Here is a 23,116-nt window from a genome sequence, read left to right on the forward strand (position 1 = left end):
GGTTAGCTTGTGAGAGTTAAGAAGACATGATGAATCCTACTGACTCTCATATGGATTTGTTAGTGGCTTTCTCCTCTCTCTCTCTCTCTCTCTCTCTCTCTCTCGCTCTCTCTCATATGGATTTGTCAATGAGTCTGCTCTCTCTCTCTCTCTCTCTCTTCCCCCCCAAGCGCGAGATAGAACCATCATTGTGGACTTGCATTGGCTGTTCAGCATGAAGTGCCAACAATTCATGAACTTGCATGTGCCATGGCTCTTAGGCTGGTTACACACCAAAAAAGGGATGCCCACTTTGTAAGCTTTGACCAATCAAAACACTTCTTTAAAGGTTGGTGTCCGCAGTCCTTTACACACTAGAGAGGACATGACCTGTTGTTTACCTGCTAAACATGTGAACTCTCCGCCCACTTTTGGACGAGGAGTCTCCCTTGCTCACTTTGTAAAGTGGCGGACAAGGGTGTACTTTTTGCATTTGTAACCAATCAAAAGATTTATAAGTTTATTCTTTTTCATTTTTTTTACAAACTGTGTCCCTTTGGTGTGTAAAGGTATGACGCCCATGTTCGTGCCCAATTTCAAAAAGTGCAAGCCCACACTCTGGGCGGGGGTTGGCCGTCCATTACCTGGTGTGTAACCAGCCTTAGCAAACTTATGTGAACTAGTTTCTAGTGGCTATGAATGCAACCAAATGTACTCGACATAGAGACTTGTGGCTAGGAATCGAATAGTGGGGCGGGATGATACGTAGATGTGCCGACTTTCGAGTCAGAGAGACATTGAACGATGGGTGGACCCATGATGCGCTCTCTCTCTCTCTCTCTCTCTCTCCCTCCCTCTCTCTCGTCTCATCTCTCGGTCTGTCTTCTCTCTCGTCTCGAGCTCTCTCCCAAGTGTCTCTGTCTCTCCCCCTCCCAGATTTGCTCATTTTTATACAGGAGGCTCTTTTTAGATCGTTCATAGAATGAGCTGGTCGTTTCTGTACAGGAGGATCCTTTAGATCATTCATAGAGAATGAGCTGGTCTATCGGTTCACTCGGCCCCGCAGATTGGTGGAGCTGCCCCAGTGGCGGATGGGCTACCTGGATCGTGCTCTCGCTCCTGCTCTCTCTGTATGGCTTGCGACTGGCGGTGCGGGCACGAAAGAAGCCGCGTGCAATTCCAAGGTTTGATGGCTGATTCAAAATCTGTATATGAGAGAGAGAGAGAGAGAGAGAGAGAGAGAGAGAGAGAGAGAGAGAGAGCTTATAACGGCCAAAAATTGAACCGATTAACCTTCATATTTGGGGAGTCAGCTGCACACGTTAAAGAACACTGAATTATGCCTTGATAGGAAAAATAGAAGACCGAATGGCTACGTTTTGCATGAATGCTCTTTCTGTTTCTGTAGAAAGTAGAAGCTTTTATTTAAGATCGTCCAATAATCAAAACAAGGATAAACCTCTAGTCGAAGCTTTTGTTTAAGGTTGTGCAATAAACAGAAAGGGGTAAACCTTTTGATGAAGATTTCAAGTCTTAAAGAACATCCCAACTTATGCTTCTTGACACCTAAAGGTTTGTTACAAAGGTCAATTGGTCCAAGTGACCCCAAAGGCTTCATAAATCTCCGAGTGTGTAGGCTCACATGTTAGTCGAACTATACAAGAGTGAGAGGTAAATGTCATTGCTACAAGTGAATTCGGTTCAAAACATTAGCCTCCCAAGGGTATACTAAAAAGAAAAACAAGGGGGAACGTCTTCACATGAGGGGAGGGACTAGAGAAGAAACCCAAAAGAAAGTGAGCCCATTTTTTCATTCTACTTTTTGTATGCCCCTATTCAGCAAACATTTTACAGTTAGGAGCATCTATTATAGCATTTTAGGATTGTAAAGAGCCAAGGCAATGACCACATCCTATCAAACTAAATCCACTTTTACACAAGCATTCTACTTGCTTAAGCTCCCTTTCCTTCACTTTAGAGCTAGTTCTCATAGTCTTTTCATATACCTAGTATTTGGTGCTTGTTTACATACTTTTGAACCACAACAACTATCTATTCAAGACCACAATACATTCGTGGGGATGGGGAGTCACTCAATGAATATATGTATGTATAATGTGAGTTAAAAATAAGAGATTTTTAAAACACAACTTTTATACCTTTTTTTTCATACAAAAGGGTGTCATATAAAGTGGTTACTTATAGATTGAATTAAAAAAGATTGTGCTTTATTCAAGAAAATTTTATAGATTATAATTTTTTTTAGTAGGCCATGAATGCACCTTATATAGAGAATATGCATATATAATGAACCTTCCAAGATGATGATGATGTTGTGTATGCATGCTTAGATAGACTTGGAGATGAATGCAAGAGCTTTAGGTCATTTATGGGCTATGATCCTTTTGACTAAGCTACCATCTCCTTGGTTCAATGTCTTCTACACCACCCTTATTACATCGAGGACCTAGGAGACACTCTTATGGGAGGAGCTTTCACCTTGTCTTGGAGCGTGACAAGTGACTTAGAGAGGTTGGGGCTAGTGGTTCTGGCTCCACCAAGGCATTTATTGCAGGTACGGGTGGAGGGAAGAAGAAGACGACGTAGGCCAATGACAAGAAGCAGGAGGACAAGAAGGATTAGAAGAAGGAGAAGAATCCCAAGTGCCCACATTGTGGGAAGGGCACTCATCCTGAGGAGAAGTGTTAGCAAAAGCACCTCCATTTGAAGCCAAAGGAGAAGGATTTGAAGGATACAAATGCTGCCTTGGCGATGATAGAGTCTGTCTTTATGCATGTATTTGCCGAGAAGGATACAACTCTTACTTCTTCCGCTCATAAGAAGCCTTGGCTTGTTGACAGTGGGGCCTCTTCTCACATGATCTATAGATAGGATTGGCTTTAGGACCTGAGTGCCAAAGGGGACATTGCTACCATTGGTGACAACTCCACTGTTTCCTTTCGTGGAGTGGGGACTATTCCTTTATTGCCGGACACATGTAATCTTCTTTGGCCAAAGTCCTGTATGTGCTGGATTTAGGTTTTAACCTATTGTGCTTATGGTCTTACACGGCTTGGTACCCGTGTGGTATTTACACAAGATGCAGTGACATTGGAGGATGCTTCTACAAGTGCCATTCTTTGGATAGGTTTCACAGCCTTAGCCGCGAGGTCTTTCCATGAGCTTAGACTGCTTTGGTATGCTCGTTATGGTCATCTAAATTTTGATGCTATACGACGGGCTTCTCGAAAGAAGACGGTGGAGGGACTTTCTGATTTCCCTCCTATTCACACTTTGTGCCTTAGCTGTTTGAGGGGCAAGCAGCATAGGCAGCCACATCCCTAGATTGCCACTTAGAGGGCTTCTACTCTGCTTGAGGTGGTTCATACTAACCTTTGTACTGTTGAAGACCTATGGGGACGACCTTCCTTTGGAAGGCGAAGTATTTGATGTTGATTATAGATGACTTCAGTTGTTATGTATGGGCTTGTTTTTTGGAGTACAAGAGTGAGGCATACTCTTGTTTCTGCAAGTGGAAGGTTTGTGGAGACACAGACTACGTCCCAAGTTTGTGGCATACGAACAAATCATGGTGGAGAGTTTACTTTTAACCTCTTTTCTTAGTTTTGCAGGGATCACGACATTCGGGTGGAGTATACCTATTTGAACACACCTTTTGAGAATGGTGTGGTGGAGTGTGCAAATCAGACCATATGAGAGATGGTTCGATTGATGTTGGAGCATCGGGGTCTCCTCATATCCTTTGGGGTAAGGTAGTGGCTACTACATGTCACATTCGCAACCTCTCCGTGACTTCTGTGTTACAAGACATGACTCCTTGTGAGGCTTTCTTTGGTTGAAAGCCCTCTGTGTCTAACTTCTGCATGTTTGGACGTGATGCATTTGCCCATGTGGACAAGAAGAAGAGGAAGATGAAGCTTGATTTGAAGTCTAGGAAGCTCATTTTTGTGGGCTACAGGACTACCACGAAGGGCTATCAACTCTGCGACCCGCGGAGACGGAAGCTTGAGATGCGTAGGGATGTAATCTTTGATGAGGCGTTGGTCTCTGAGGATCCTCTTTATGGTTCTATTGCAGGTGATTCTTCATCATCGATTGACCCTTCCTTACCCTCCATTCCTCTACTTCCTCCCAAGTTGCCTCTTGGTACCCCGTCTTCGTCTTCAGCTCATCCCCTTCCTTCTCCACTCTCTATCCTGGCTTCTCTACTACCTTTAATAGATGTGACTACTACTTTTTCTTTGTCGCACACTTTCACTCCTTTAGCCTCCCCTCCGGATTCTTCTAGAGATGCTCAGTCATCAGAGGGGTAGCAGCCTAGATGAGGAGGATTCACCTTTCCTTGGTGTGGAGAGTCCCTTTCACAGACAGGTGCTTTGTAGGTATGAGAGGCTCCTGCATCTCTCGTAGCAGGATGAGTCTATTCGGATTCCTCGTTGGTACAGATAGCTCATGCATGATTGAGGTGTTTCTCACTTTCCTGCTTCTCCTCTATAGGTCCACACAGATCAGCTCGCTTACAGGCCCAGCAAAATAGTTCACTTTGTGTGAACTATGCCCTTATGTCACAGATTCTTTAGTGTAAAGTCTGTCTTTTTGAATGGTTTCCTTGAGGAAGAGATTTATGTTTCACAACTTCTAGGTTTTCTTGTGCAGGGAAAAGAGGATCATGTCTACAGAATGCGGAAGGCCCTCTATGGCCTGATGCAGGCTCCTTAGGCTTGGGGTGCTGATGACCGATGCGGCACGTTCCAGTAGGCGTGACGGGCATCGACAGGCGTGACAGACAGTAGCGAGTCTCATGGATGAGACCAACGCGCGATGAACGAGACCAGTGGAATGTGCCAAGGACGGGACCAACAGGGCTCAGGGGCACCAACTAATGGGTAAATGGACCCGTCACCTGTTATCCATTTCTTTTTTTTAAAAAAGCCTTTTTTGAAATTCCTCTTCCCCTACCGAGGGTTCATGTGTGCAGGCACAACTTCAAATTTTCTTGCAATCTAAGCCCAAAAATTTGGGGCTTTTGCAGACTGAGCATTGTTCATGCAAAATTGAGGTATCTGTGTCAGAAATTGCAGACATTGTGTGTATTTCAATTGGGGTTTTCGCCAAAATTATTGAAATTTTGCTCATCTGAGTGAAATTTCTCAACATTGGACCCATAAAATTTGGGGCTTTTATTTTATTAGTGAAATTCTGTTCAACTGAGTCAAATTGGCTGACATTGGTGTACATTTGGACCCGAGAAATTTGGGGCTTTTGCAAAATTTTGTGAAATTTTAATAATTTTGCCTGTTTTATGCTTTGGGGAACATGTATTAATGTAGTTGGGACAGATTGGTCAATAAAATTTGGGGGTTTTGCTGAAATTACTCTATTTTGGAAAAATTGGCCTATTCTATGCATGTTAGAGACAATTCAGATGTATGGTTAATGCTTTGAGCATAAAATTTTTTGGGGCTTTTGACTGTGCATGTCAAATTTTATGCCCGCGGGTACATGTACAACAGAAATTGCAGCTAACATTTGGGACTTCTCATGTATTGTGATTGCCCTTGGAACAGCTTGGGGTTCCATTGCCTCCATATGTGAAACTCAATGCAAAGGACAGCCCTACATTTGATGATGAGACAGCTGAAATGGCCAAGATACCATATGCTTCAAACTTCAGTTGTTGGCAGTTTGATGTATGCTATGGTTGCTACATGTCTTGACATTGCCTTTGCAGTGGGAGTGGTTAGCAGATATATGGAAAATCCTGGCAAAAAGCATTGGGAAGCAGTGAAAAGTATTATGAGATACCTCAAAGGCACAAAGGAGTTGTGCATTTGCTTTGGAAAGCAGAAGGCATCAGTTGTTGGCTTTACGAATGCAAACTATACTAGTCATGCGGATTGTAGAAAGTCCAGTTTTGGGTATGTGTTTACCTTCACAGGAGGAGCAGTCTCTTTGATATCCAGGCTATAAAAGTGTGTTGCATTGTCTACTATAGAGGTAGAGTATGTGGCTGCCACTGAGGCATGCAAGGAGGCTTTATGTCTGGTGGGAGAGCTTGGCATTACAGAGTTACCTGTTCTCCATTGTGACAATTAGAGTGCTATCATGCTAGCACGGAATCTCGTCTTTCATGCGATGAGGAACCACATGCAGGTGAAGTACCACTTCATTAGAGATGTACATGATAGCAAGAGCATTGAGCTTGTCAAAGTGCATATAGATGATAATCTTGTAGATCTTCTTACGAAGGGTCTTCTAGCAAAGCGGTTTGCTCATGGTCGATAGATGATGGGAGTTGAATAGATATATGTATTTCTGCTTTGTACATACCTAGACTTAGCTGATTCTTTTCTCCTCTTAAGGCACATTGCCTTTAGGTGGGAGGTTGTTGGGAATAAAGGCCCTTGTGCCTTTTAATGTGCTCGGGTGTGAACACACCCTTAGCATTTGTACTTTCATATATATATATATCTATCTAAAAACCTAAAGTGGTACACTCGTCATTGTACCCACACAAAATGTCCTCACTCTCTACTCTCTGACTCTCCCCGTGCTAACAGCCACTGATTGTCTCGATCTTCGTGCTCCTAATCACTACACTTTTTGTAGTACCTGCAATCAGACTTTTTATACCCTTTGCGTCCACACTGATAGCAAGTGACATCTTGCTTTTTTTCCTTGCTTTTGCTACAATTTTTCTTCTTATTTGCAGCATTTGACCTCTTTTCAGGTCATTCTCTTACATTGTAGGCTGATCCATTGTTTTTCCCACTTGCCTTGTGTCTAATCTCCTCATTGAGAATAGAACCATACCCACCTTCAAATGTCAAGTTGGGGCTGTTGCTCAATGATACAACCAATGCTTTCCATGAATTTGGCAAAGTCGTGAGCAAGAAGATAGCCCTCATCTTAGGATCAAAAGCCGGCAAGCGTGCATCTTGTAACTGACTCAAAATACCAGCGAAAGCATTTAAATGCTTTGAGGCAGGCTTAGACTCATTAAGCTTCAAGTTGACCAACTTTCGCATGAGATGGACTTGATTGACAGGAGTTGTATCCTCATATGTAGCCTTGAGTTTTTCCCAAACTGCATATGCAGTGGTGAGTCCCTTGATATCAACCAAGCTATCATCTGTGACTGCCATTTTGACATAAGTGATGGCTTTCTTATTCATTTCAGCCCAATCCTCATTTGGCAAAGCAACAGGTTTATATTCTGCCAAAGCATCGTCACAATCCTTCAGAATAAGTATACCTTGTATATGATCTTTCCAAAGCAATGCCTCTTGAGAGCTAATTTTAAAGCCAAAATGTAAGTGCAAAGGTGGCCCGAGACTCGTAAAAGAGGCAATTTTGGTGAAAAATGAAATGATCACGAATCAAGGAGCTAGAGTTTTCCTATATGCATTTCGACGCCAGGAATCCAACGCAAGTGTCTATTCGTCAATCAAAGTCCATTTGACCCCACATTTAATGGCTGCAAGGTTTGGTGTTATGAAGTAGCTCTACTGGATCTAGAAGCCAGAAAGTATGTGACGGAGGCCTAGGTGATAGATTTCGATGCCAAAAAGCCACCGTCTAGCTAGATCGTGATTTTGAGGTCATTTGCCCCTCCACCCATACTGGAACCACTCCCGATCTAGTGCGAACATGAAAATGTGAACTAGATAAGTTGGGAGTTAAAGCTTAATCATGGTTAAGAAGGCTAAAAGCCTAAAAAAAACACTGCAGAATCCCCAAATTTCAGGTGTCTCAATGGTGTAATTGGGCAAAAGCCCTAAATTTGACAGGGAAATTGAAGAAATTGGATAAATTTTTTCTTCGAATGTTGTCGAATGGCATGCCTCAAGGTGAATTGAGCCTTGATATTGATAAAATTTGAAAAATTTCAGAAAAGCCCTAAATTTTCGAAAGAAATTGGAGTGAAATTGAGCTTGAATGTTGAAAAGTCCCAAATTTTATTGAGAAATTGAAGAGGAATTCAAAGAATTTTATGAAATTTTTACCCAAATGGTGATGAATGTTGCATCCGGTGATGAATTGAGGCTCAATGTCAATGAAGAATGCCAAATTCTTGAAAAGCCCCAACTTTTCGGTGAAATTTGGGCAAATTTTGATCAAATTGATAAAAGATGAAAACCACACCTCAATTTCCTCAATTCAGTGATGAATCTAGAGTAAAAAATAAAAAAGCTTCAATATTTTCTTCAAATTGAAGACAAATTGGGTGGTTTTAGTGAAAACCCCCAAGTCTCCCCCAAAATGTGCTTAGATGGGGCAAGAGAATGTGAACAGGGGCCTACTAGATTGGAGATAAGAGAAACAAAAATAAAATTTTAAAATTATAAGTGCCCAGGAGACAGACAAATTGTCAGACATCTAATGTGGCAGAAGGGTTGCGATCGTCAAGGCATTTGATTGATGGTGGCACATGGTACTGGTCAAGTTGGTGAAAAGGCAGCAACTGTCCAGTGTGGTTTCAAGCGGCAGGTCCTAGGCAATAGGTTGGACCGATGTGGATTGTCGACGTGATTGACAAGCTAGCAACCTGGGTCGGTGGGGAAGAGGTAGCGAGTTGTGGGATTCGTCGGCATGGAGCCAATGACCACATCTGGTTGGTCACTGGCTGGGCAATTGTGACTAAGCCGGCAAATTGTGTAGCATCCACAAATAGAGCTGTTGGCCAACTGCCAATAAACAAAGCTGGTTGGTCACTGGCTAGAGAATTGTGACTAAGCCGGCAAATTGTGTAGCATCCACAAATAGAGCTGTTGGCCAACTGCCAACCAACAAAAGGTGGTGGGACAATGTTGGCGCAAGAGATTTAGGGTGGAGCCATGAGCAATGATTGGTGGAGAATACGCAAAGATGGCAGCATGGAGTGCAATCGCCAATGAGAGAATTAGAGTCGATGCAAGGGCAATGGCTTGAGGGGCAGCTGGCCAAGCGGGAGGAGCTCAATGGCAATGGGGTTGGTGGCCATGTCGTGAGCAATAGTGAGGGTGATGAAGGTAAGTGGCTTTGATACCACTATTGGCCTAGGCGTGGAGTAATTGTGCGATAAATTTAATAGAAAATGAATGAGAATGAAAAAAATTGATTGATGCACAATGATACTTGATCACAAATGAGAAGTAGTGTATTAATGAGTGAAAGAGAGTACAATGCTTAAGGTGATCACAATGAATAATGCTACACTTATGTGCTAATGAGGCATGAAGTGTCTTTTTATAATAAAAAATGAAACCCTAATGGCTTAACTGTCATAAGCAACCCTAAAGTAAACCCTAATCCTAGTGTCACTTAGTGCCTAGGACATTAGGGACAATCACTGCATTCAATGGCATTTTAAATGCCTAGGGAGCTTGGATCATGGATTAAAGGGCATCAACACGTAGCCCACAGTTCTGCTAGTGATCTCTTTTACCACATACATAGCAAGTGGACTCCTTGTCCTTCTTGTTCTTGTCATCCTTATTCTGCTTCTGCTTTCCCTTTTCTTGGGAAGCTTGATCTATAAGAGCCTCAAGTTTTTGCAAATTTGTACCCTTCCATTGTTTCTTTTGGTCCAAGACCATAGGAACTAGCTCCTTCCGCTTAAGGGTCTTTGTCCACTTTGAAGTAATCAAGGTGGAGTAGATTGCACTAAATCTAGGGGGCAATGGTGACAACATGTCCTCAAAGGTGATTACCTTGCTTGCATTTTGAACCTGCATTTGAAGCTGTCAAAGCTTGTTCACGTGGTCACACGTGGATGCAAACTTACTTGGGTTCAAGTCCACATATGCACCTCCAAAGAAACTCTCTTCATTATAGTCATCTTGTTATAGAGCTGATCTAGTTCCGGCCATTTCTCTTGAGCATTGATCAGATGCTCGATGTGAGCAATCATGGATGATGTGCACGAGGAAATAGAAAAGGATGGATGTGGGCATTCAACTTGTCCCAATGTGCTTGTAACTTGGCCAACTTTACTTTCTCTGAAGAAGAAAGTTTGGAAAGATCTTGGGCCGATAGGTGGTCAATAGTCTCCATTACAAGCTCCGCCAAATCATAAGAATCCAAGATGGCAAACATTGTCACCTGCCAAATGTGGTAGTTCCCCCCACCTAGCTTTTGATCCTATGCAAGAGCTAGTCGCATCGGGACCCTACGGTCCATAATTGCGTGTAACAACATGCCAATTTTTTAAAAAATGGTCACCTAAATAACGTGCACAAAACAATGGGTAGCCCCTTCTAACTCCGAAAAACAGCATACTAGGGCTTCGTTAGCTCCTCCCGAACACACCTTTAACCATGGGTGGTGATTAAAGTCAAAATCTGCTATAAAAAGCTGATAATGCAGCCTTTCCACTTTCTTTGACAGCAAATCCTGCACAAAAACAGCAAACTCACTTCCTTTCCCACACGTCTCTACTTGCTTCAGCCTTATGTCAATACTCAATGCTCTTGCCCACCCTCGAATGTTGAAAACACAGCCTTGGTGTCACGCTGAAACCTACTCTTCAGATCTGCCACCCTTCAACGCTGCTTTGATGTAGGTTTTTGATAGGAATATCATCCACAAAATTAACAAAAAGTCACCCATAAAAGGCCTTGTTTTTGGAGGGATTTGGTCAGATTCTCTCTTTGCTTGGAAAATCTCATCGTAGAAAAATGGCACTTGAAGCTCTCTATGTTTCAAACTAGATTAGAGGATACTATTGGAAGTTGGAACATATTCCCAAGCCTTAAAACTTTTTTGAGTACAAAGTTCTCAAAAGATTTTTTGATGAAGCTATGCTTGAGTATCATAAATTTGTAAAAGTTGATTGTTCTTGCAGGGATTAGAGTATAATATTTTAACATAGTCATCCCTTTATCAACAGTTGAAGTTTAGGCCCATTATTGTCTCATTTTCTGGTAATACCAGCCTTAAAGTTGAGCATTTCTAGTGGTAAATTAAAATATCCCTTTGTGAGAAAACAAGACCAGCAATGGAGGAGAGAGAAATGAGACAATGAAAGTGAGTGAGCTGCAGTAAGAGTTTAGGGTGTACTTGCTGAACTAAACTGAAAGAGTGAATGTTCAACCTAGTTTAGGTCATGAGTTGACCTAACTAGCCTTCCACCAACTAACTAGAGCTAGGCTAACTTACTCTAGTTCCTAGTGTCACTAACTTAATGTCTAAAGACACTAGGTACACACACTACATTGATACTTAAATAAGTGTGCGAAATACATTGCGCATTGCCCAGAACTACCAAATTCTAACATCCCTTTGCATTGCCAATGTCATGAAGTACAAGGATGATGAATCACCAAAGGTTAATAATTTTAAGGACTTTTGAAAAGCCTCAAACTTCTCACATGGTAATGCTTTGGTGAAAATGTCTATAGCATTTTCATGTGTGGGTACATACATCTAGGTGATCTCTCTTGCATAGCATCTCTCTTTCACATAATGGTAATGCACCTCAATGTGTCTCATGTGAGCATGAAACACAGGATTTTGTGCTACTGCAATAGCACTTTGATTGCCAGAAAGAATGGGTGTAGGACCCTTCAATTGTAAATGTAGATCAGCCAACAATTTGCATAACCATACGCATTTCATTGTTGCTGTGAAGATTGCGGTGTACTCAGCCTCACAAGATGAGGTAGCCATTGTAGGCTTTTTCTTGCTAAGCCATGAAATGCATGAACGGCTACAAAGAAACAGTGTCTCTCACGAGGACGTAAAATTTTGAGATGCTTTAATCTTGTTGATAACATCTGATTAAGTTATTAATTAAATGGGCAAGGTTGTTTAGCACATGTGATGTACATAGCAGTTATTTCATGGTAATAGGCCAAGGACTCCGATCTCAGCATTTCTCAACTATTTGGAGTAGATCTTAGTCATATTTGGTGGACATCAAGAGGATTTCTGCTGTAAATCCTAAATTTTTGCAAAAATTAGGGTTTGACAACTATCTTGAGACCCGTGCCAATAGGAGAAGTCATGGTACACTGAATTTAGCACCTGAAATTTGTGTAATGTTAGGGAATTCAAATGCTAGCCCATTCATTGTCAATTGGGACAGCATTTGGCCAGTTTGTGGTTCCAATTGTGCAAGTCCTGGGGAAAAAGTCGAGGGGCAAATGGCCCGAATTGCTTGTTGATTGTTATTATAGCAAGGGGCTTTTGGAACAGCAAAGGAGATTGTGGATTTCAGCTTGTACTTATTCCTTTAGCAATCAAAATTAAAGAAATATAGAAAGGGGTGCTAGTTTTGGGGCCAACACGGTGTCCAATGTCCAAGATTATTAAGGTAAATTGCGCATTTCAATTTATGTTTATTTGCTAATTGTTGTAATTAAGTGCTTAATCAGGGAATTACCACTCTCTCCAAGAAGGAAGATTGGTTTGTCATGGCTGGGATACAATCAATTCTCCGGAATTGGTGGGTTTGAGGCACTTGATTGAATGTTAGAAGCTTTGCTCTAGTGCTGAAATTATATTCAGCTGCATTTCAACAATAATGTCTTTATATAGTGAGATGGGATCAAGTAGGGATGGTGCCTCTCAATCTGAAAATTCACAAAGTGTTGGGAAAAATGCAATGCTTGATCCTGGACAAGGCGTGCAACATGGATAGCAAGCTGATAATGTTGGTTTAGACCAAAATGTGGATCCTTCTTGGCCTTTAGAAGTTGATGATTAGCAAGAGAAAGAGAAATTTGATGACCAGTGTAAAGATCAGTTGAGAATAACAATTAAAATGTTTATGCAATTGGCAAATGATTCTTTGTTTATGGGCCTTTTGAACCCTTAAAGGAGGGCATCAAAGGCAATGGTAAGAATAGAAAATAATCTTTGAGAGCTTTGGGATAGTAAGAAGGAAGAGCCAATACAATAGCACAATGTTTTAAATGTAGGTAGTGAGTGTAAGCAAATGATGCTGGTGAGGCAATTGATGTATATGCAAGGCCAACTTGGAAGTACGAATCCAATACTTTTTGGATAGCAGGGCATGCATGCAATTATGGGGTAGCCAGGTTACTTTGGTGGTGGCACTAGTTTCCATGCTATGGTGGGTCAAGGACTGTGGGAGCTCTCGCTCAACCGCCAAGACCCACGGACCGCTTATTGCTTCAAGCATTCCAAGCGAGCTCTAATTGCTACCTCTCACCTAGCCGGCGCGCCTCCAAACCTTTGAATGTAGTGAGCTTACCTGGATGCTGAAATGAGTTGCCTCCCCCTTCGCACACACCGGTAGCTCCACGATCCTAAATGCTAGCTCAAGCATCCTCAAGTCTCCTTCTTCAAGCTCCAGTTACCATAGCTGTGCGCGAGCCAAAAAAGAGAAGAGAAGAGAAGAAGAGAAGGGGGAATGGTGAAGAGCTTCACACTCTTGATCGCTCACCCCCACGTGCTCACTCCCTCAACCTCTCAATTTCCCTCTCTTTATATCACACACACACACACACAAACAAGAGAAGAAAAGAAGATAAGGAGAGAGGTCTCTTGTTAGCCATACACCAAAGAATGAGCTTCCATTCACTTTTTGAACTTTATATACAAGTCCTAAAATCCCATGGGCACCCATCTCTTTTTACATGACCGGCCTTTGTGGCAATGTCTTTTTTCTTATTTCCCTTTTCTTGCCTCATGCCTTAAACCTACACCCGTCTATTCTTTTACAAATGGCACAGAAGGGAGCTTGGCGCTCTTTTACAAGAGTTTTTAGAGTGTTTTGAGGTGCCTTTTATTTAAAATTGCGCTTTTGTCTTAGCTTAGCTTTTAGGGGCCGCCTCTGCGCCTTTGCTCTTTTTTTGTTCTTTTTTCACCTTTTGCTTCATATTTTTGCCATCTCGAACTGAGGTTAACAAGGACTGCATATGGAGATGTATGCCACAACTTCTTATGGTATGCAATAACCAATGCGTGGTGTGCAAGGCCTAGTGTATTTGGGTATGGCTAGTAATATGTATAATCCCATGTATAGCAATGTTGGAATGATGTTGGGGCACAAAGTGGCAAGTTTGGCAATGCATATATGCAGCTCACTACGATTGGGACTCATGGTATTAATGCGGGTTATGTAAATGCTCCGTATAGTGTTGATCATGAGAAAAAAATGCTACTAGTAATGCATACAATATATGGAAAAATGTATCTTGGAATGGTTGTTTGTATGCAAATTCCCATGCATAGTCATATTGGAATGGTCCAAAGTATGCAAACATGAATGTTTCCTAATGCATTTGGTGTTCCTAGCATGTTAGGTACACATATGAGGGGCTAGTCAATTGGATGCAATGTTGCATACTAGTTAAGTTGGAATGGTAACAATGTGAAAGTAAAAAGCATCGCAATGCTTAAGGGAAAGAAATGCCTACAACCTAGTGGAGGTTTCGAGGCAAGTAAGAGCTAAAGTTTCCATATGCTTCTTGGCGAAGCTTCAGCATTGTTTCACCAATAGATGCAAAGTGGATGGAAGAGGGTGACTTGGTAGACCATCCTCAATTGTTGGAACTTTACTGAGATGCCTTTTAGTTAGAGGTGGCTTTAGTTTGGGCTTAGTTATGTTTTTAGAGCAAGGGTTCGGAGTATTGCCTAAGTCTCAAGAGGGAGGTAACACTTCCACTCCTCTAGTTGTGAATAACTCTTGTATGTAGTGGATGTCTAATGTATTCAGCATACATCCAAGATATTGTGCTTATTGTATGTCAACCACGGGATCACTACTCAATGTACTAGTCATTGTGAGATGTATGCACATGAGTATGAGTTTCACTTGGGTATTGAAACTATACTTTTGCATTAATTTATAATCAATTTGACATGAGTTTTAATCTTAGTTTGAGAAAAATGCTGTTTAGTTTCAGCTCAGACTGTTTATGGTCACTTTTGGGATCAAATTTGCATTAGTTTTCGTATTAGTGATACTGATCAAATTTTTCAAACAGTTTTTTGATCAGATTGGGATCACATTCGCAACAATTTGTGATTAGTTCTCAGATTAGCAAGTGATCAATTTATGATCATATTTTTCTCAATTTTCAATGGTTTATAGCTGGTTCCATAGACAACATCATGTTAGTAAATGCCATTGAGAGTTTCAGCCATGGTTTATTGAAAATATGCTTTACTGTGATTTTGAAGTTAGAACAGTTGAAAAACATGAGTTAGGGACATATCCAATGGATTTTTAGCAATAGTTTTGGACTGTATTTCAGATTTATATAATATTTTATGTTGATTGAAATTTTTTTAGTAGGTTTGGGGCTATGGCATGGTTGGACAACAATGGCTAATGTTGTGACTATGATGTCTTAGGGAAATTGCAGTGTAGTAGGTTTTTTTTTGGGCACAATGCAGTGCAATCGAGGACGGTTGTAGTGATTTCAAGGGGGAGGTCAGTCACGAAGACGTTAAATTTTGAGATGCTTTGATCTTGCTAATAATATTTGATTAAGTTATTAATCAAATATGCAAGGTTATTTAGCACATGTGATGCATATGGCAATTATTTCATGGCAACAAGCCAAGGACTTGGAAGATGCAATAGGTATCAAAGGTAAAAGTTGTGATAAGCTATGTGAGCTAGGCTTTGGGGGTTAGTTGGTGTCAGTTTTGACCCGAAGTCAGTTATTTGGCCAATAAGTGTCGGTGGTGACACTAGGGACTAGCATTAGTTAACTAATTAATGTCAATCTAAGGGTCAACAGAGGTTGGGAATCACTCCAGGTTGCAAATGGTTTAGCCAATTTAATTATGGATGGGCATATTTAATTTTAGGTAGGATTAGAAGGGTTGAAATTAATTTTCAAGATTATTTAATTTTGAAAATTAATTAAATGGTTGGATAATGTTGAAAAATAGGTATAGAAGGCTGCCACTTAGCAAAAATGCCCATGCAAATTGAGAAAACGTTTTTGGGGGCTAGGTCTTAGCCATTTAGTAAGTTTATAGCTTGAGAGAGGAAGAGAGAAAGAGAGAGTTGTTTGTCCATTTTTTGATAAGAGAACAGCAATTTGCCGCAGAAGACAGCCATCTGGGGGCCTCAACAGGCAAGGGACTGGAGGGAGACACCTTCTAGGGGTTTGCAACAGCATTGTGGATGAGGACACAATATTTTGGAGGTGCTTGGAGATAGATGACTGCATTAAATGCAGGGTAGAGCAGGCAACAGGCACATTTTAGGTTTTTCTCGAAGAAGATCAGATTTCTCTCTCATCTTGGCTCTCTCTTGCTATCTCCAGTAATTTCTCAAAAGATCTCAGCATTTCTCAGCCATTTGGAGTAGATCTCAGCCATATTTGGTGGATAGTAGGAGGATTTCTGCAGTAAATCCTAAATTGCCTTATGCATTGGATTGCTCTATACTTGTTGTTTCCAAAATGTGTGATGAGGATGAGCTCGTTTCTTTGTAGGAATTAGGGTTTGACAGCTACCTCGAGACCCGTGCCAATAGGAGAAGTCATTGTACATTGAATTCAGCACTTGAAATTTGTGTAACGTTAGGGAATTCAGATTCCAGCCCATTCATTGTAAATTGGGGCAGCATTTGGCCAGTTTGTGGTTCCAATTGTGCAAGTCCTAGGGAAAAAGTCAAGGGGCAAATGGTCCGAATTGCTTGCTGATATATCGAAAAGGGTGTCAATTTTGGGGCCAATACGATATCCAACATCCAAGATTATTAAGGTAAATTGTGCATTCCAATTTATGTTTATTTGTTGATTGCTGTAATTAAGTGCTTAATCAGGGAAGTACCACCCTCTCAAAGAAGGAAGGCTAATTTTAGTGTCCACTAGTAGACTACCTAGTGTCTGCATTACCAGCCCAATTTGAATCACTGTAAGTTTGCAAGTGCAAGTGTATCCCCTTGGGAAATAATAATGCATGTGACTGAGTGCCTTGCCAAAAACTGAAAACCCACTTAACAACTTGCCAATGTGTGGTTTGTGGGTTGTGCATATATTTGCTCACTTGAGATACTGCATACTAAATGTCAAGACATGTGTTGCAAAGGTAAATGAGGCAGCCAACAGCTAGGCTGTGAATTGCAACATCATGTATCTCTTCATCATCATGCATAGATAGCTTTAAGCCTGGCTCCATAGAGTGCACATAGGTTTGCAATCTTGCATATTAAACCTATGTAACAGCTTATCCACATACTATGTCTGTGACACGATACCTTGCTGATTTTGGGACCTGGGTGAACTGAATCCCCAAATGGTAGTGTAGATAGCCAATGTCTGACATAGCAAATTTAATTCAACCTTAAAATCTGCAAATTTTCCCTCTATAGGTCCAGCTGAACTGAACTGAAAGAGTGAAAGTACAACCTAGTTTAGGTCATGAGTTGACCTAACCAGCCTTCCATCAACTAACTAGAGTTAGGCTAACTTACTAACTTACTCTAGTTCCTAGTGTCACTAAATGTCTAAAGACACTAGGTACACACACTATATTGACACTTGAATAAGTGCCCAACCACACCAAATACATTGGGCACTGCCCAGAATTACCAATTTCTAACATCCTTATGTGCTGAAGCCTGAACTAGTATTGAGTAACTGCATGCAGCATCTCTACATTTTCTAACTTATCAAGCATAAATGATGTATAACAGTTTTTGGAGCTAAATGCAAGACTGTTTTCTGCAGCAGGAGTTCAGAGAACAGTGCTAGTTTAGTCAATGATATTCCAACTGTGACAGAAGGCGATTTAAAAAGGTTGCTGTTGCTGTTGGATGAAATTGGGGATCTGGATCCACCTTGGATACCTGTTGTCGAAGAGCGTAATGAGTCACTTGCATATTACGCAAAGCAACGTGATGCTAAGGTCTTGACTGTTTTCATTTTAGAAATCTGTCATCATGTCTGCTTCATCTCTCATTGCACAAGATTACCTTTTTATTGCAGGATGGCCATCCAACTGAGTATCTTAGCACATCAGTTTTTGAAGACTGTACAACTGAGAAGCTTAGGGACTTCTATATGGATAGCGAATACAGGATGAAGTGGGATGTTACATTTGAAAGTCATGAACAGTTAGCCATTATTGAAGAGTCAGGACTGGAGATTGGACGCATTGTTAGAATATTTCCCTTAATGCGCCCCAGAGAATATGTCCTTTCTTGGAAATTATGGAAAGGCGAAGATGAATCTTATTACTATTTTGCCAAAGTGATACATCCTATCTGGTTTGCTGTTAGTTTGTCTTTTCTTGTTTTGTTTCTAAATCGGTGAGAAAAAATGCCATTCTGAATAAGCCTTGAACAATGTTGAAGAGGTTAGTCGGGAATAATGACCAATGAAGGTAACACTTGTCTTTTTCGTCTTCCCAGAACTGCACCCACCCATTAGCACCAGAATGTGCCTCTTACACACGTGTTGGATGTTACTTGTCAGGCTGGCGGATACGCAAAGGTAAGTTTTAGGATTTTCTTTTTGCAGGAAAGTTCATGCTTAACATCTTATAATTGTGACTTACCTGTCATTTCTCTATTATGGCTGCAGTTTCTGGAAGAGATGCTTGTGAAATTAAGATGTGGCACCAGGAAGATACAAGCCTTATGGCAAAGATGGCATTTACTTACAGGATATGGAATTACATGTGTATAATGGAAAGAGCTTTGAGAAAATATAAAAAGGGTCACCTGAAAGGGACAAAGGATGCCGTTTCTCTCTCTCAAAAGGTAAAAATCCACATGAGCACACTATAATAGGGACATCAACCATTAGAGGTCATTTTCATGTCTCTTGTATACCTCCCTTGTACATACATATCCTTACCCCTTGTAAGAGATCGACAAAAGAGCAAGGTCACAATTCTGTTTCTCTCATTTGTCTTAACTTGCATGTGTTTGTGTCTCATCTCTAGGCTCTTTGATCTTGTTTTCTGCTTCTGTAATGCATCACTGTGACACGATATCAGACATTACAGGTTTGCAGAGTCTTTCAAGTATTGAGTATTGAGTTTTTGCTGCTGTGCCAACTTGCATTTTTTTCTGCTTGGTGCTGTCTGTGTTTCTTGGGTAATCTCTTTGTCCGGCACTGCTGATGTTGTCTTCAAGTTGTTTGCGTCTCTTGTGGCTATTCATAATGGCTACTGCTGTGTTTCAAACTGCAGGCTGCTTCTTAATTTTAGGCATGGAGTGTGCTGCTTGTGGCTCCATGCTGTTGTTGGCAGTTCTTTTTCAGTGCTCTGCTGGCTGCAACTTTGGATTCTTGTCTTGTGCTGCTTACTGCTTGTGTTTCATTTGACTTGGATGGCAACTTGTTTCATTTTACACTTCGTTTGGCTGGCATGTCATTGTTGTGAGCGTGGCTTGATGTGGTGCTTTGATTGCATAGTTGACATGTTTTCTTCCTTCTAACTTTGTTTCACTCTTGTTGGACGCTTCCAGTCTATTCTATGTGCTGAATGTTTGTTTACATGTGGACTTGTGAATTGTTCCTTTTGTCCCTGCATTGGCACTGAGAGAGGGATTTCGTTTACATATTTTGTGCTTTTCCACTTGCTCGGTAGCAACATCCATACCATTGGTGACGACATCTGTCTTGGCCAAGATAAGTACCTTTTGTGCTCCTCATCTTCACTATTATCTGCTCCTATGGTTGCATTAATATCGGACTCTTCATTTCGTATCTGACATCTCATGGAGATTTTGGTTGAGTGCTATGGTCCTAAACCCTAGTCTATGGCAGCTTGTTTGGCTTGGCTCAAATTTTGAGGATGCATGTTTCCGGAAGCTATTTGAACGTCCTATTGTTATTAGAACTTGGAGGATTCTATGCTATATTGGCCATGGCAGAATTTCTTTGGTGGTGACAAGATGGTATCATTGTTTTCTTTTCCCATCCTTTACTTGCGGCCGTTTTGGATGGTTGAGGTGGACTGCTTGTCTCAAGGCATGGTGCTTTCATTTTCTTATGCTATCATTCAGAAAGGGGCATGATAGAGGGTGGGGATCATGGGCATGGCAATGCTCCAATATAGTGCCTTTCTTTGTTCCCTAGAGACCAGCTATGTGGCCTTGGGTGAGCCATGTGAGATCTTCTAGGAGTGACTGGATTGCATCTCCACTTGCCTCCAATTAAAGAAGGGCTCATGTTGGAGATGTAGAGAGGGCATCTTGATGCTCTTCTGATAGTAAGAGAGGGCCTTTCCTTGTTGGCTCTTCACAGAGTGATTCTTTTGGGATTATGGACCTGATGTATGTTCTTTAAAACTTAGCCAATTTCTTTGGGCCTCTACAGCAGAAAGGGCTCATGAGAGATATATTGCATATTGTGTTGTCTCCAAGTTCATGTGTCCTTGTACATTATGCTTCTTGTGCATGTGTACATAGGGAACCATCAAACATGTTCATCCTCGTTAGAGAAATTTCAAATTGATACATGGTGAGCTTTGTTGATGGCTCATGTGACTTTGGTGTGACTGCTTACGTCTTTTTCCTATCCTTGGCCTGTTGGTGTTGCTTCAAGCTCATCATGCTTTTTTCAAGGTGCATCTAGCAGAGCCTCTGTTGGAGTGTCTATGGTGCACCTTGTTCCTCTTCAATCCTCCACCTATGGGCTGAGAGAGGGTGTTAGGGGCCACTTTAGCGTCTCATGCGTGTCCACCCTAGGAGGATTGGGTGGCCATTCTTTTGGGAACTTTGTGGTCCTCTTGTTAGGTGGTTACTCACTCGAGTTGTATCTATATGTTATGTCTCATTTTCCCTTTGCGTGATGTCCTACTTTTGTATTTTGAGGGGCTCGTGTCATTGCAAAATTTTCTCCATTCTTGAAAGTAGCAATGTATTAACATACAGAGATTTAGGCCATGCACAACTTCTACCTCTTGCTGCACTTGAGGTTTTGAAGTTTATCAATAGATAGAGCAATAATTGTTGGTGACAGTGGATGTTCTTGCTTGGCATCAATAGTACTTCCAACTTATGCCGGGCTTTCAAATGGGAAAGAGAGTTCCATGTTACCTTGTTATATAGCCAGAAGGTTTCCTATTGAAATCCTCGTGGCTCACAGTTCTAGAGTTATTATTAGGTTAATTTCACAATGATCACTTGGTCACAATTGAGCTCCTCAGGTTCCAAAATGTTAATTACCTTGATATTGTGGTTACCAAGAGACCGTTATAAGAGTGTATAGAGGGAGATATCTTGCAGAGGAAGATTAGGTGTAGAAAGAAGATAAGTGTGAGTATTAGAGACTCAGGCTTTTCTGAAATCTGTCTGCTGGCCTGAATATTAGATTTGTTTCTAACAATCTGGAGTAAGCAATTGGGGCACATAACAAAGGCGAAGCTCATTTTAGCAATGTTTGTTGTGTGTTTTTCGTTTGTATACAACTTGTTGCTGATGCTTTTACCGGTTCAACTCGATTCTTTTCTGTATCAATGAATCTGTTTCTACATTAAAATGAGAACATAAGATGCGAGCTTTGAAAATTGTTAGTGAAATTTGATTTCACAAAACCAGAGTTCTGTTCAGGTAATTGAGTTTATTGCGACTTGGGTAGTTTGGAGTTTGCAACATAAATGATTTGGAAAACCAAACTTGGTTGTTCTTTTTGCTTTGTTTGTATTAGCTTGATCTTATTATGAGACAAGATGGACCTTGATGTTGCAGGTGCCCCCTGGTTTATTGGAGTCCATCCCTTCTGTCCCTGGGAATGAGCCAAAAATATGCTGGAAAGCTACATGTATTCGCAAGAAAAGGAAAATTTCTTTCACAAAGACTGGAAAAATGATAGCCAATGGCATGTTGGTTCTTGGAGGAGCAGTCTTTTGTGCAAGGGGAGCTGCTCCGCTAGGAGCCAAGATTGCAGCAGTATATGCAATCAGGAAAATGATGAGCCCACAAACATCAAGGAGGCGTATGGAACAGCATTGAAGAAACCAACAGTATCCATATGAGTGTCTAGCATTATGCCTGTATAATAGGAAATTATTGTTTGTAACGTAAGCTTATTTTGAAAGGTGGTAATGGCTTTTGCTTGACAAAAATAGATATAGTTGAGTAACTTCAGGGACCATCGTGCTTCCAAGGTACAATAAAGAAACTGTAATCTAAAAGGAAAACATCTAGATAGGAAACAACAAATAATTGGAAATACTAAAGAAGCACTAGAGGTCTATTACAATGTGGAAGTAATGTGGGTATCACTGTCAACCCAAAATCTGTTTCATGGGTGTATCCCGACATGGATAAGCTGAAGTGTTGGGGTAGAGCTGCGCAATGACAGCCAATATGGTCTATATCCTCTTGTGATGCTTGGAGTGTGGACGTGGATCGGTGGGCTGTGGATGGTGTACCGTGCATCTCTGTGTGGCGTTATCTTAGGTAACTCGTGGTGGAGCCTTAAGAAATGTGGGGTACGCTTTGATGTATCAGTGGGGTGTGGCTATGGCTCCCAAAAAGTGGGTAGGAGTACGTTGCCGTTAGTCACCAAGGTGCCTCCCTTGAGACTGGTAAAGATGATTTCTATGTTGGGTAGCTTCAAAAGAGAGAGTCCAAGGCAATGTTGATTTGCAGAGAGAGAGAGAGAGAGAGAGAGAGAGAGAGAGAGAGAGAGAGAATAAAATGCTTTATTAGTACCTACAAGAGGTTTGGTGCCTCAACTCTATAGGGGGTGTTTAGTTGTATGAACTAAAAATTTATTATGATATAGAGGTAAGTATGGTCCTTGCTAACCCTCTCAATACAGCAAGGACGAGAAGGGCAAATGACGAGTATTAAAATTTTTAAACATGTAATTATTTTTTCAAGGATTTGATTATAACTCTCTCAACGAAACAAGCACAAGAAGGGCAAATGATGAGCATTAATCATTTTTGCAAGGATGTTTGATATTAACTCTCTCAATAAGCAAGTACAAGAAGGGTAAATAATGAGTATTAAATTTTTTCAATATGTAATTATTTTTTCAAGGATATTTAATGTCAACTCTCTAAATGAAGCAAGCACAAGAAGAGCATTATATTTTATTTGACAAATAGTAATTATTTATTCAAGAGTGTTTATCACTGTAAAATTGAGGTTTGGGCTCACTCTTGTGCAAGTCAGAATTGTTTCTTGTTGAAGATAAATGATTCACCTTTAAGTTTTAAATTGCATGCAATGCAAGGTTGG

At 41.0% G+C, this 23,116-nt stretch overlaps 1 protein-coding gene across 3 annotated transcripts; it reads left to right on the forward strand.

Moving 5' to 3' along the window:
* The first annotated feature begins 765 nt into the window (after positions 1–765).
* On the forward strand, positions 766–22,581 carry LOC148024921 (Polyketide cyclase/dehydrase and lipid transport superfamily protein). 3 transcript variants are annotated; one of them, XM_087694595.1, is made up of 7 exons: positions 766–1,163; positions 17,643–17,820; positions 17,901–18,164; positions 18,326–18,407; positions 18,498–18,676; positions 21,614–21,888; positions 21,994–22,581. In XM_087694595.1, exons 1-6 carry the CDS (start codon positions 1,012–1,014, stop codon positions 21,875–21,877), a joined length of 1,119 nt encoding a protein of 372 aa, XP_087550721.1. In that variant the 5' UTR covers positions 766–1,011; the 3' UTR covers positions 21,878–21,888; positions 21,994–22,581. The 3 variants fall into 3 exon arrangements, with proteins under 3 accessions (XP_087550721.1, XP_087550720.1, XP_087550722.1); XM_087694594.1 differs by having other exon boundaries at positions 767–1,163; positions 21,614–22,581; XM_087694596.1 differs by having other exon boundaries at positions 769–1,163; positions 17,646–17,820; positions 21,614–22,581.
* The last annotated feature ends 535 nt before the right edge of the window (positions 22,582–23,116 follow it).

Source organism: Lygodium microphyllum, chromosome 15, assembly GCF_053477565.2.
Source record: "Lygodium microphyllum isolate KBCC chromosome 15, Lygodium_microphyllum_v1.1.10, whole genome shotgun sequence".
Lineage (NCBI taxonomy): Eukaryota > Viridiplantae > Streptophyta > Polypodiopsida > Schizaeales > Lygodiaceae > Lygodium > Lygodium microphyllum.